The 14,827-nt window shown below is 41.0% G+C and overlaps 1 protein-coding gene across 19 annotated transcripts in view; it reads right to left on the bottom strand.

Moving 5' to 3' along the window:
* Positions 1 to 14,827, bottom strand: part of lrrfip1a (leucine rich repeat (in FLII) interacting protein 1a) — a 109,337-nt gene that overhangs the window by 19,206 nt on the left and 75,304 nt on the right. For 15 of the 19 annotated variants that reach the window (XM_076985322.1, XM_076985323.1, XM_076985327.1 and 12 more), the window contains 5 exons: positions 12,658 to 12,750; positions 12,439 to 12,531; positions 12,188 to 12,280; positions 11,948 to 12,035; positions 7,785 to 11,014 (listed from right to left, as the gene is read on the bottom strand). In XM_076985322.1, coding sequence (XP_076841437.1) covers positions 9,138 to 11,014; positions 11,948 to 12,035; positions 12,188 to 12,280; positions 12,439 to 12,531; positions 12,658 to 12,750 — 2,244 coding nt within the window. In that variant the 3' untranslated portion in view covers positions 7,785 to 9,137. Of the gene's footprint in view, positions 1 to 6,868; positions 6,919 to 7,784; positions 11,015 to 11,947; positions 12,036 to 12,187; positions 12,281 to 12,438; positions 12,532 to 12,657; positions 12,751 to 14,827 lie in introns of those variants that run through there. The other 4 variants (XM_076985341.1, XM_076985340.1, XM_076985342.1 and 1 more) reach the window with 3 other exon arrangements.

The following is a 14,827-nucleotide window of genomic DNA, read 5'->3' as shown; positions in this document are numbered from 1 at the left end:
ACCTGTGGCTCATCTCGTCATCACCCGGGACTCATGTGGATTGTCTATTTAATGTGCATTCGCGCAGTGTCCCGTGCTCGTCTTTGTTTGAGTCTACACATTACTGTGTGTTTTATTGTTTATCAGCGCTATCATTGTCTAAAATAAACGTACGTCAGTGCATGCTAGAGTAGACTCGTGCCTTGTCCTTCTCTCCGCACCGTACGTCACAGAAAGACGAGCCTCCAAAAAATGCCAGGATACACCACCCGTGCCAAGAAGGAGAAGAGGCCCAGCAGGCACCACCATGTCTCTTCCCCTGCACAGCACCGCAGAGCCCCAGTAACCATCGAGGTGATGCAGGAGGACCCCTTGTGTGAGATCATGCTGAGTCATCCTGCTGACCGACGCTGTTGCGGAGCGAATTTTGAAATTGTTTTCTAAAGTATAATAATCTATTTACGTGCTAATCTTTACCTTTTGCATTCCTAGATACATTTTACAGGTTTTATTCCGGCCGCTGACCAATTTTCTGCCTTCACAAATCAGCTAGCGTAAGTTTATATATCGGCTAGACACGGTAAGTGTTTTGATTTATTCATGGCTGGTGTTGGTTTGTTCCCGTGTTCGGAGTGTGGCATGTTTAGTCTAGACCCTTTCGCCACTGATAGTAATAGTCATAGTATTTGTGAGAGGTGCAAACTAGTAAATTCTCTCGTGGCGAAAGTGGAAAGCTTAGAGCGCCGCGTCCACTCATTATTGAGGGATAGAGAGACAGGGACAGGGTCTGTAGTAGGTGTGGACGCGCCAGGGAGAACTAGCGCCTCCGCGACTCCGGCGATAGAGCCCTCACAGCGGGGCGAATGGGTGACGTCTCGGCGGCGTAGTCGGAGAGCGAGGGCTGCAGCTACCGCTCACGCCAGCGCTAGCCCACCAGAGCACCACTCACCGGTTCACGTGTCCAACAGGTTCGCCCCGCTCAGTGCTACACCCACTGAGGAGACTCTGGTCATAGGAGACTCTATAGTCCGACACGTGAAAGTAGCTGTAGCTGTAGGGGCACCAGCGGTTACAGTCAGCTGTTTACCGGGAGCCAGAGCGCCGGACATTAGTGGCAACCTTAGACTGTTAGCTCATAGGAGGTTTTCTAGGATAGTGATTCATGTAGGGGCCAACGATATACGTCTGCGGCAGTCAGAGGTGACTAAGGCTAATGTTAAAGAGGTGGTTAAATTAGCCCAGACGATGTCCGATGCCGTAATCTGCTCTGGCCCCATCCCAATGCGGCGCGGTGATGAGCAGTACAGCAGGCTCACGTCGCTAAACCGCTGGATGTCCAAGTGGTGTTCAGAAAATCAAGTGGGCTTTATTAATAATTGGGAAGAGTTCGAGGGCAAGCCTGGTCTTTTAGGCAGGGACGGTGTCCACCCCACCCGGGATGGCGCTGCCCTGTTATCTTGCAGCATAGCCCATAGCCTGTTAGTTAGTCGGCAGAGTAGCACTAGGAGCTGCTGACTGTCCAGGGTCGCGACCAGGCCGCAGACTAACGGGTTAAACCTGTCTGCGAGCTGCTTAGAGGCGTCACCAAGTTCCCTTAGGATTGAGACTGTGTCTGTGCCCCGGGTTAAACTAAATCATAAGAAAATAGTCCGCCCGAAGTTTTTAACTAATATTCAGACTTCACATCAAATTATTACAACCTATATGACCGATCTGAAAATTGGATTAATCAATATTCGATCGCTCAACTCAAAAGCAGTTTTTGTAAATGAACTTATAACAGACCAGAAAATTGATATTCTTTGTCTAACTGAAACGTGGGTTCAATCTGGTGATTATTTAACTCTAAACGAAGCCACTCCTGTGGGATATAGTTATATACATAGACCTAGACTGTCAGGCAGAGGAGGTGGAATATGTATAATCTATCGTGATTGTTTAGAAATTCATCAGAAATACTTAGATATCTCAAACTCATTTGAGATGCAGTCTATTAATGTAATTAGTCCATCTGAAAATAAAAGTACATTCTCCCTAACTAATGTATATAGACCACCAGGGCCTTACTCAGATTTCTTAAACGATTTCACCGATTTTGCAGCAAATTTAGCAGTATGTAGTGACAAAATAATAATGGTAGGAGACTTTAACATACACTTTGATAATGCGGAGGATCCACTGACAAGGGCTTTTACTTCTATATTGAACTCTGTCGGCATTAAACAAAACGTAGTAGGACCTACACATTATCGAAATCATACCCTAGATCTAATATTAACACTGGGTATCGACGTAGATAATATAAACATACTCCCGCAAACCGTAGCGATCTCCGATCATTATTTAGTAAAATTCGATTTTCACCTTAACATAAATACCCGCCCGTCTCCTCGGCAGTGTATAAAGCGCTCAATAAATTCATCAACAGCAATACAGTTTATTGAAACCCTCCCTGACTTAACTGCTTTAGCCCACTCGCCATCCGATCCAGGAGAGTTAGATAGTCTAACCGACTACTTAGAGAATACCTGCAGATCAGCTCTAGATATAGTAGCTCCACTAAAATATAAAAAAGCTAGATCCAAAAAGCTCGCCCCATGGTACACCGACCAAACTAGAAACTTAAAACAAATAGCACGTAAATTAGAGCGGAAATGGCGATCTACTAAATTGGAAGTATTCCACTGTGCCTGGAAGGATAGCATTATTGACTACAAACGGGCACTCGCTAAAGCACGCTCAGCATACTTAGCCTCACTGATAGAGAAAAATAAAAACAATCCTAGATTTCTTTTTAATACTATTTCTAAACTTACAAAAAATCAAGCAGGCACAGAACCTCAGATTCCAGTAAACCTCACTAGTAATGTATTTATAGATTTCTTTGATAATAAAATAGAGAATATTAGACAAAATATAAAACCCTTTATTAGCAATACAACTGGTATGTCATCTGGTTTGGTTGATATTGATTTAAATTACATACCAGGAGAAAAACTTGATGCTTTTCATCCACTCCCAAAATCAGAATTAGAGAAAATAATTTCTTCCTTAAATTGTACTACCTGCACATTAGACTCAGTTCCCTCAAAGTTATTAAAAGAGGTATTACCAGCTGTAACTGAACCTCTTCTAACTATAGTTAACTCATCCATTACAATAGGTCACATGCCCAAATCATGTAAATTAGCAATTATCAAACCTCTGATCAAGAAACCAAATCTTGATCCGACTGTGCTGTCTAATTATAGACCCATTTCAAACACATCATTTATATCTAAGATCATAGAAAAAGCTGTTGCCCAGCAATTATGCCTATATCTGTATAGGAATAACACATTTGAAAAGTTCCAATCTGGTTTTAGGCCCCATCACAGTACTGAAACAGCATTAGTTAAAGTAACAAATGATCTCCTCCTTGCATCAGATCAAGGCTATGTATCACTGTTAGTGCTTCTTGATCTTAGTGCAGCTTTCGACACAATTGATCATAGGATCTTGCTAGAAAGGTTAGAACGCTGGGTTGGAGTCTCAGGCACAGCCCTTTCATGGTTTCAGTCTTACTTAACAAATCGCTATCAGTTTGTAGAGCTCAATAATATTTCATCCAAACGTACAATGGTTAAATATGGGGTCCCGCAAGGCTCCATCTTAGGACCACTATTATTTACATTATATATGCTACCATTGGGCACAGTTATAAACAAACATGGTGTCAATTTTCACTGCTATGCGGATGACACTCAACTTTACATATCAGCCAAACCCGATGACAAACTCAGTTTAGGAAAAATTGAGGCCTGTGTAAGAGATATTAAATGCTGGATGTCTCTAAACTTCCTACAATTAAATGAGGACAAAACAGAAGTTCTCCTTGTGGGCCCTAAGGCCGCAAGACAGAAAATTCCTAATTTAATGCTTAATCTTGCAGACTGTCCCATTACACCTGGCACAGTAGCCAAAAACCTAGGCGTCATACTCGACTCCGACCTATCATTTGATAAATATATAGATAATACTACTAGGATAGCTTTTCTACATCTCCGCAACATTGCCAAATTAAGAAATGCATTATCACAGGATGATGCAGAAAAATTGGTGCACGCCTTTGTTAGCTCTAGACTAGACTACTGCAATTCACTACTGTCAGGATGTTCAAATAAGAATCTAAATAAACTTCAAGTAGTTCAAAATGCCGCAGCTAGAGTTCTGACCAGAACTAGAAAATTTCAGCATATTAGACCAGTCCTATCAGCCCTGCATTGGCTCCCAGTTAAATTTCGTATTGATTTTAAAATTCTATTATTAGCATACAAAGCACTACACGGGCTTGCTCCTGAATACCTCCAGGAACTTATTTCCTACTATGAACCCCCACGTCAACTAAGATCACAGGGTGCTGGTCTGTTATTAGTTCCACAAATTAACAAGGTAACAGCAGGGGGAAGAGCCTTTTCTTATAAGGCCCCCCAGCTTTGGAATAATCTTCCTAAATGTGTCCGGGACTCTGACACAGTCACAATCTTTAAATCTAGGTTGAAAACCCACTTATTTAGTCTAGCGTTTGATAATTAATATCCCCCTTAGATAAAGGTACAGATCCAGGGGTTCATAGACGAAGGGTTTTATGGTAGACTGGGGTGCTGGTGCTGTCATCCTGTCACTGCTCGTGGTCACTCAAGTTTGTTGACAGTGCAGTGGACGGATGCCATTGTCTCAGAATGCCCCAAAGCCTATGTTACCTTCTGGTTCTGCCTTTTTTTAGCTAGGCTGTAATAATTTAACTTAGTGCCGGAGTTGCTGCCACACTCCAGAAATGTTTATAATTTTACCTGTCCCGTATATGTCCTCATACAGAGCTAATTTTCCCTGTTTCATTTCTCCACATGGCTGCCCGCCTGCTTGAGGAATAATGAGATGAGGAGAGACAAGCGATCCATCCTGGCCGGCCACCTCCTGCCTAACCGGATGCCTACACCATGATGGACATTATTACATCTTTTTCGGTCTAAATGGACATTATTGCATCTTTTACATTCTGTCTACATTCTGTCTATATTGTTGTTGTTGTCATGGTGACCGGTGTCGGCCAGAGGAGGATGGGTTCCCCCCCCTGAGTCTTGGTTCCTCTCAAGGTTTCTTCCTCATGCAAAAAAATAGGGAGTTTTTCCTTGCCACTGTCGCCTTTGGCTTGCTCACTGGGGGCTAGGACTCGGCACTTGTAAAGCTGCTTTGTGACAACAACTGTTGTAAAAAGCGCTATATAAATAAAATTTGATTGATTGATTGATTGATTGATTGATTGATCATGCTGAGTCAGGCTCAGGACGCCACGACTGTTGAAATGGCGGAGTACTTCCGCGAGGCCGCGGAGCAGATGTGGAGGGAGCGACACCCCTATCCCTCCAGAGACCTTTCACCACTGAGGGTAGGTTCCCTTGAGCTCTGCTCCACCGAGAAGACCCCCGAGAGCGAGTTTGAGGGGGAGGAATCGAAGAGCAAAGAGGAAGTCTATCCTTCTTCAGTGTACTCTGCCCACACCGAGTACTATGGTGAAGGCGCGGAGGAAGAAGAGGACGAAGACCATCCTCCTTCCGTGTGCTCCACCTCCTCCAAGTACTATGATGAAGGTGCAGAGGAAGAAGAGGACGAAGACCATCCTCCTTCCGTGTGCTCCGTCCCCACCGAGTACTACGGTGAGGGCGAGGAGGGAGAGGACCATCCCCCTTCAGTGTTCTCGGGAGATCCCTCCGCGTCTGAGGGAGAGGAGGCGACTCCGTCCGAGTGTACCGGTGTCTCCGAGTACTCGGACAGTGAGCCCTACATGGAAGAGGAGGGGAGTCCTCCACCCTCGGAGTACTCCGCCGAGACTGTGAGGGGGAGGGAGGGTCCAAAGGAGGGCGTTTCCCCCGCCTACTCCGAGGAAGGAGCAATGGATTACTCCCGGGACAAGAGCCCAGTTGAGCCCATGAGCTCGAGCCTAGGCAGTGATGAGGGGAACGGAGGAAACCGACCCCGCCCCCAGGTTCTGAGGGCGATCCCTGGGAGGAGGGGAGGTTCCCCTAAGGGGTCCTCGGAAGGAAGAGGGCGTAAGGCGGCAGGCAAACCCCGCAGCGCGCTCCCCGAGGGCTTCCGAAGGGACTGCTGGAGCGTCCGCCAGCCACGCCGCACCCAGCAGAGGGTTCGCGGCTAGGAAGGGAGGAGGACCACCCACCGCAGTGCCTGCAGCTCCAGGAGCATTTTCCCTTCTGACAAACCTCCTCCTGGCGCGGAGCCTGGCTCCGTTTACGTGTGTGTCTGTGCCTGTGTTTGTGTCCATCCCTGTGTTTCTGCCTAATCCCCTTTTCCCTTTCGTGCCGCTGTGTGTTCATGTTCCTGTCTGTGTGTTTGTGAATGTTCCTGTGTGTCTGCCTAACGTGTTTTCCCCTGTCTTCCCAGGGAGGGTGTTCAAAGCTGTTCATGGTGGACTCTCCACCGAGGGCGGTCATCTCCCAGACGCAGGACTGAGCGCTTCGGATCCGCCCATCGGTGTGGGTTCGGGGCACTTAGTCCTGTTGGCACCCCGGGACGGGTAGTGCCCTTGGTGGGGGCGTCTGTCACGTTACAGCCCCTGACCCCTCCCTTTTGTGGGGCTGTGCCTCGTCCTTCTCGCCGCACCGCACATCACAACTGCCTTGCTATATAAATATGCATGATTTTTTTCTACAGTACCACCTTGATGTAGCCATATGATTATATTATTGTTAGATACAATCACCTCTGGATGTAGTGCAATATTAAAACTTGATGTCAATGTTTAATGATAGAGGTCAAACAATACAGCATTGAATGGTAATTTTCTGCTAAAATGGTAATGGTAATTTTCTGCTAAAATATACAAATTTCCTACCTGTTCCACCAAATTCTCCCGTTCATCTACCAGTTTTCGGAGACGGATCTCTGAAAAAGCAAACACAGAGATATTGAGATACTTTACAAGGCTTCTGTGTGTGTATTATATAATAACAATTAGTGTACATTAGCTCTTGAAATGCACTGTCTACTGTGTTTCTAATGGTAATTCATTAACTTAAAGCATGTATGGCAATCTCACGGAGGACCACAGCACATATCTTTCCCTGTCTAAATACACCTGATTTGGCTCATTAATAAAGCTATTCTTTGGATACTTCATCTATGGTTGTAAATAATATAAACCACGTTACATGGTAAATAAAGAAAGCAGACTTACAGGAGTGGGGTGAGCCCGTTGTGTGGGAGAGGAAGTCAGTACATGCAAATGAGGGACTATGTGAAGATTGAGGATGGAGAACATGCAGAAACTTCGGGAAGTAACAACAAAATCAAATACAACTTCATGCAGCAATGTCCTGCTCACAATTATCAACCAACACCTTTTACGGGGTCTGGTGAGCGTTGGTGTCAGGTGTTTGGTTCATTCCACAGCGCCAGTTCTGCCCACTGGGTGGCTTGCATACCAAGCCTGGCACCAAGCCAGCAAGGGAGTTTTAAGTTTCCAAGTTTCTTGTAACTAGGGGTGGGCATAGATTAATTTTTTAAATCTAGATTAATCTCACTGAAATCTTGAAATTAATCTAGATTAATCTAGATTAATATATATTAAAATGGCTCATATGCGTGCAACCCAAGTAATGACTAAAAGTCAGTTTTTGAGATAGGGTTTCTTAATACAGAGGGTGCATTAGACCAGGGGCTCATCTCCTGTTTCCAAAATGCATCAATGACTGCTTGAGGAAGCTGTTGTACTTTGATACTTGAAGAAAAAAAAAACATGCTCAATAAAATGTAGGCTACTCGTGTTCAACGGTTTATTCAGTTAAACATGAATTTGTAAGCCTACATACTGTACATTAAAAGGGGTTGATAACATGTTTATTCAGCTAAACATGATATTTAAAATGTAAGCCAACATTTAGTACATTTAACCTCACAGACGTAATTTTCAAAAGTCAGTTTTGGTCCTCTGCAGTTTGAACGGTTAAAAAGAAATTATTTAAATAGCGATGAATCTAGCACTAGGACCAAGCAGAAAACGACCGCTCTGAGCTCCGCTCCGGTAACACTTTACATTCTTAAAAATGAATTTTCCATGAAGCAAACCTTCGTGGCTGCATCCATGTAAACACACGTACGATTTGTAATTTACAGGTTTGAAAACTCGTTCTCGCCCCTACTGTGCAATTTGGTTAAGAATATAGCCAAGCTAAACTATCAAGGTGAAAGTCCTGATAGTTTGCTTACCCATTTTGACCCAGTTCCCAACCCAACTTTAAGAATAGATTAACGGCGATAATTTTTATATCGCCCGATAAGAGTATCAAATTAACGAACGCCGTTAACGGCCCACCACGACTTGTAACACTTATCTAATGGCAACAATATCACAAAGATCATGACACTGCAAACATACATTCTTTTGCAGTAGGGTGAAAACCTAAAATTCATATGCTACTAGAAAATAATGTGATTTCATTTCATTAAATTTTTATTTATTTTTTTATTCATGATGATTATTCATGTTTTAGATGACAAAGTTTGCCTGTACCCTTCACCATCAATCAAGGAATCAGACAGAAAGGCAATTATACAGTATGTATCGGTTATTATATGTATGCAATATCAAACAACTGCAAAGCTTTGTGGTTACATAATATAAGAAATATTTATTGAAAAAACCATTTAAAATTGCATACACAAGCTGACACCTAGCTATTTGAATTAAAAACTGTTTTGTTTTTTTTGACTGTTGGTGTCCTGTGTGCTTTGAAATGCTGTGCTATGCTTTCAGAAAAATTGTGAACATTAAAGAACAATATATATATAAAAGAACAATTAGGACATGGCAATATAAGTCATTAAAAATAGGCAATTTTAATTTCACTAAGCATCTGATGTCCTTAAACAACTGTGATTTCTGGGCTTTATAGGCATTGGGACACCCACCACCACAAGAACATATTGGAGGCCGATTTACTCTTGCCCTACCCTTTCTTGCTGTCTTTTTGGAGTATTTCTTTGTATCCTCTTTGTTTATTTTAATCTTTTCCAGCTTAATGTTCACATAGATTTTCTTCTGGTTGAACAGAATTAGTAACCTCTTGGCCCAAATCTACTGCACTGCTCTCAGTATCTTTCAGTTATTGATGACCTTGTGCTAGATTCACACTCTGCTCTTCTGTTAAAATTTGCTGCTCCTCTGTAATACATCTCTCTTGTTCCACAGTTATTTGTTCCCCATCAAGGCTCTCACAGTCCTGCTTATTCATCTGTGATATCTGGTCTACTTTATGATGAGCAGCTATGAGTTTCTGTTGTTCACAGTTTATCTGCTTCTGACCAATTTCATGTTTGTCTCTTTTCTGCTGTTCAGTGCCTTCATACAACTTTCCTTTTGACCAAGTAACCTCCATTTCTGGTTCAACAGAAAGAAACTGTGGACCTACATCTGATGACACCTCAAAATCCAGGTTGTGAATCTCAAATGATTCCTCACATTGTACCTCAACTTCATCCTCCATGTTCTGAACTGTGTATGCATGTCCTTGACATTCTGGCTCTGCTCCAGGAAGTTGCACTGCAGTCATGTCCATATATTGTTTATGTTCTGGAAGAGTACCCCCCACACCTCGGTGTATGAATATTTCTTCAGTGGTATTCAGTTTACTTTCCCCACACAGATCTTCCAAAAGGGTCTTTTCCCCTTTGCAGTGTACTGCAAAGTTTTTTCCATACTGGTAATCTTCTGGCCAAGAAGGCATAGTATGATCTTCTTGGGTAGTCTTTTCATGTTTGTTTTGTTTCTTTTCCACTTCATCATACTGAAATTCATTAACCTTTAGAACTTGGCTGTGTGTTTTGTTTTCTACTAAATCATTTACAACTTGAGAAATTTCTCTCTTATTTCTTACCACTAAACGATTTTCTGTTTTCCTCGAGATATTCTGGAAAGCTACATAATCAGACTTTGTCTCTAAAGAGAAAGTGTCATTAATGTTGCTTATCAATTTTAATTCAGTATTATCAGAGCCTGAAGGGATGTCTAGAAAATCATTACATACACTGTCCGCACTGTCTTTGACATAATCAGTGGTGATTTGCTTCTGAATGTCATCAATAGGGATGTACTCCTCAGTTTTGGTCTTTGAGCCATTCAATGCTGAAATAAAGTCAGACTTTATCATGCATTCTTGCAAATCTGGTTGGTTCTGACTCACTGATTTTGAATCTCCAGTGACGGTGTCAATTTCTAACTTGGGGTTCTGCAATTCATTTTTATTCTTTGGGTCCATATTCTGTTCTTTATTTAAGTTAGTTGTTACTTTTTCATTTATTGATACTTCCATAGAGGCTTCTCCAAACTCAGGCACACACTCTGGATCGAATTCTCTTCTTTGAGCTGTACTGTCTTCTTTGAGCTGGTTTTCATTATTATCCCTTGTCCTTGTATCTTTTTTTTCACTTTGCTTCTGTTTGTTTTTCTTTTTCTTTTTTTTCTTTTTGCTTGAACTTTTGGCACTTTGAGAATATGATGCATTTTTATCTATTTTTAATGATTCTTCAGAAGATTTTTTGGCCTGAGCATTTCTCGTATCTTCTTTTGAAACCAAACAGACTTCAAATGCATTATTTGTGGATCCAGGGCTTTCCTGTTTTATTATCTCATTATTTTTAATAGCAACTGAGCTCTCTTGCTGATCTATTGTCAAAGTACCTTTAGTAAGAGGCGCAGAGACTAGTTCCAGAACTTTACCTTTTGAATTTTGCAATACATCATGTTTTGTCTTAACCATATCCCTGAACTCTGATTTGGAGAAAACAGCATTATTTTCAATATGACTCCCAAAGTCAAGATTTACAGGCACTTCATCATTGTGCGCTACCATAAATTTGCCAGAGACATTAGGATGGCTGCGAATGTTCTGCATTTCATAATCCAAATCCTTTGACTGTTGATCTTGGTCTTCTCTGCAGCTCCCTACATTTCCATCTCTACCCAGCTGGAATTCCTGAGGGCCTGTGAGATTATTGAGGTGTCAGTGGCAGAGACCACAAGAATCTTATCTGCCAAATATTTATAATCAAAATAAAATCAAATTAAAATAAAAAAAACAGAAAAGAAAGAGAAATGGAAGAATATAGTTCCAAGGCTAATCTACCGATCCAATATGAAACATTAAGAGCGTTGAACATGCTGTACTGAAATGTCTACTATGGTGTCAAACTCCAGAACATCCATTAAACAACAATCTACATTAAACTCACACATTTTAAAATGATCTACTTATAGCACTGACACTAGAGTAAACAGTTCTTAGGTATAAAGCCAAATTTACAAAAATTGAAAAGCATGCCCACTACATTATCATCTCAAAACTATTTTGATCAGGAGAATACAAATTGATCAAAATTAATACGGAAAGATAGATTCAGGCCAAAGCTACATAGGTGTAATAATAAACCAGTCAGAGCAGTAGGGCAAGTAGGATTTCTAGATATAAAAATTATTCTTGATAATGTACATGTGTAAATAACTGCCAGACATTTCAAATGCCTTGGAAAAAGGTGCGGATAAACCTTGGGTCTGGCTGTATTGTAATTTTACTTATTTATCAAAATTATAATTCCCTCTTATTTGATATTCATATATTAAATGCAGAGGATGTGGGATGTTGTTCAAATGACTATTTCTTCATATATGCATATAAATCTGAAAGATGCAACTTTTCACTAGCAGCACAGTAGTTTATGATGTATTACAGAAAACAGGAAGTGACCAGAAATGTTAAGAATAAAACACACACAGTCAACATGCCAAAGCATGAGGCACAAAAACCTTGTTAGACGCCAGACTGCCAGAGCAAAGATACGTTTTGGCATTTAGCAATCTGTGGTGAATAGAAACAAACCAAGAACTGTGCTACCCTGTGTGTGGTGAATAGAAACATACCAAGAACCGTGCTACCCTGTGGAACTGCAGCATGTGCACCTGCTTCCTGGTTGATGCTTATATCAGGTCCAAAGACAATGCCATGTTTCTGGAAAAATAAAATTGTTTGTGTTTTTCTCTCTGCTTAGTGAAGTGGTAAAAGTGAATGAGTTAACACTCTTCTAAAGTAAATGCAATACAGACTAGTTTCAATGTAGATTGAAAGATTCAGTCTCTGACCAATACCATACATTTCAATACCTTCAAAATGTCTTTAAGTTGAACCACCTCATCCCTGAGCTCATCCCGCTCATTTCGAATGGCATCAGAATATTCCTTTTGCCTTTCTAAGGCCTGAGCAGCACCCATAAAAGTTGCCCAAAGTGAGGCAAATCAGGAGACGGAGAGACAAGTGAAAGAAACATAAGGCAGAACGTGTGTTGAAGAGTAAAGGAAGCATAGATATTAAGATAAAAGATAGTCAGTGAATAGTCTGTCATTATGTATCATACCCCAATTTTTTTATTTTTCCAGTCAATAGTTTCCTGCAGGTCAGAAATCTCCCTAATGAAGCCATCTTGTTTGAGTTGTAACTGACGTATCTCCTGGTATCATTAAGTACAATGGAGCATTGCAGAGAAGAGCACAGACGGAAATGGAAACAGCATTAATGAAAAAGCATGACATGTTTTATTGGGTTTAAAGGAAAGTCTAAGTCCAATAGTACTCACAGACAGTAGCTCTTCACTTTGCTTCAAGGTCTCTTTCAGTTCATTAAACTGAAAATGCAGGATACTGTAGGCATGCTTCTCTCGCTCCAGATGCTGGGGAACAACAAATAATAATGTCTTTCATTTCAGATGAGTAACTGCAGTGCAGTGTATTAAAAGTTATAAAGAAAGTAAAATTCTAGTAAAATACATGTTTTCCAGAAAAACAAGACATTTTGGTCAGAGGTCCTCTATCAGCTATACACTTTGTTTGCAATTTTGACACCCCCCCCCCCCCCCCCTCGTCAACAATTTACGTTGTAGTGTTTGCTTCAATTTTACATCCACTATGAGAGTATTGGTATAAGTCTGAAAATTGTCTGGCCCACAGGTCAGAGCTCTCTGCCAAATCTGGCCCGCAGAAAAATATAGTTGAATAGTCCTGAATTAGAATATCATAAAATAGTACATTTATTTCAGTAATTTAAATATTTCAGTAATTTAATATTTCAGTAATTTTAATATTTCAGACAGAGTGATCTATTTCAAATGTTTATTTCTGTTAATGTTGACGATTATGGCTTACAGACAATGAAAACCCAAAAGTCATTATCTCAGAAAATTAGAACATTATATAAGACCGGCTGAAAAAAAAATCATTCAGAAATGTTAGTCTACTGAAAAATATGTACAGTAAATCGACTCAATACTTGGTCAGGGCTCCTTTTGCATGAATTACTGCATCAGTGCAGCATGGCATGGAGGTGATCAGCCTGTGGCACTGCTGAGATGTTATGAAAGCCCAGTTTGTTTAGATAGCATCTTTCAGCTCATGTGCATTGTTGGGTCTGGTGTCTCATCTTCCTCTTGATAATACCACATAGATTTTATATAGGGTTTAGGTTAGGAGAGTTTACTGGCCAGTCAAGCACAGTGACACTGTGATTATTAAACCAGGTACTGGTAGTTTTGGCAGTGTGGACAGGTGCCAAGTCCTGCTGGAAAATGAAATTCTCATCTTCAAAAAACTTGTTGGCAGAGAGAAGCATGAAGTGCTCTAAAATTTCTTGGTAGACCACTGCGCTGACTTAGGTCTTGATATAACACAGTGGACCTACACCAGCAGATCGACCCTTTTTTTGTTAATTATTCAAATTTTCTCTGATAATGACTTTTCGGTTTTCATTGTCTGTAAGCAGAGATGCTCACAAGTAATTTTTTGCAAGTCCAAGTCAAGTCTCAAGTCTTTGATCTCAAGTCCAAGTCAAGTCTCAAGTCTTTGGTCTCAAGTCCCAGTCTGTAGCCCATCTGCTATATTTAGTTCTAAAAGATAAAGGAGGGCTGTGAAATAAAAAAAATCCAAATCTTTCTAAAAATCAAAATTTTTAACTTTAAGATTTATGAAATCTGCATATAAAGAAAATAGCAACTAAATTAGTGATTATAAAATAAAAATTATAAACAGAATTCAAATTTTACAATAATAATGATTCTGACATAAAAAGCCCTGCAGCAACAATGTTTTGTCTCCTAATGAACTGGATCAAACACAATGTATTTGAACTTCAAGGTCTCTTTCAGTGTCCCAACACAAGGAAAATGTTTATGCAACTAACGCATTACATTTGAAAAAGATCAGGATTGACAGGGTACTTGCACTTAGCCTGGCTCGGTGAGGGTGCATTATGAGGCCTCCATGACTGAACACCCTCTCTACTGGTCCACTAGTGGCAAATCAATACCAAGCTAACTGGGTAACCATTAGGTTGTTATAAGTAAGACACTAACTGTGATGCTAAGCTTGTTTGTAGCAGATGCTAATAACCTTTCAGGCAGTAACTAACCTTTCCGGGTGGGTTTTCAGGTGGTGAATAAAATTACGTAAATTGTTACCGGGCGGGGTGTAAAATGGACACAAATTAAGTATTACATCGTGCTCGATCGATCGCCAGTGGTTGGCGCCAGAGCGAACTAGTACATCATTGAATCATAGATATGGATCAGAGGTAAATAAACAATTTTTTTTTCAGCGTAAGAAATCAGATGTGTGGCGTGAGAGCATGTGAAGACAGTCAAATGCGTGTGTCGGCATTTGACTGTTGGCAACCCTGCGAGTCCCAAACTCGAGTCCCCATCTGTCTGTAAGCCATAATCATCAACATTAACGGAAAATATAGCCGCAAGCAGCGAT

This window comes from Brachyhypopomus gauderio, unplaced genomic scaffold (genome assembly GCF_052324685.1).
Source record: "Brachyhypopomus gauderio isolate BG-103 unplaced genomic scaffold, BGAUD_0.2 sc40, whole genome shotgun sequence".
In the NCBI taxonomy this organism is placed as follows: Eukaryota; Metazoa; Chordata; class Actinopteri; order Gymnotiformes; family Hypopomidae; genus Brachyhypopomus; species Brachyhypopomus gauderio.
Note: the sequence above shows the minus strand (reverse complement) of the source record. Positions and strands in the feature narration are given on the sequence as shown.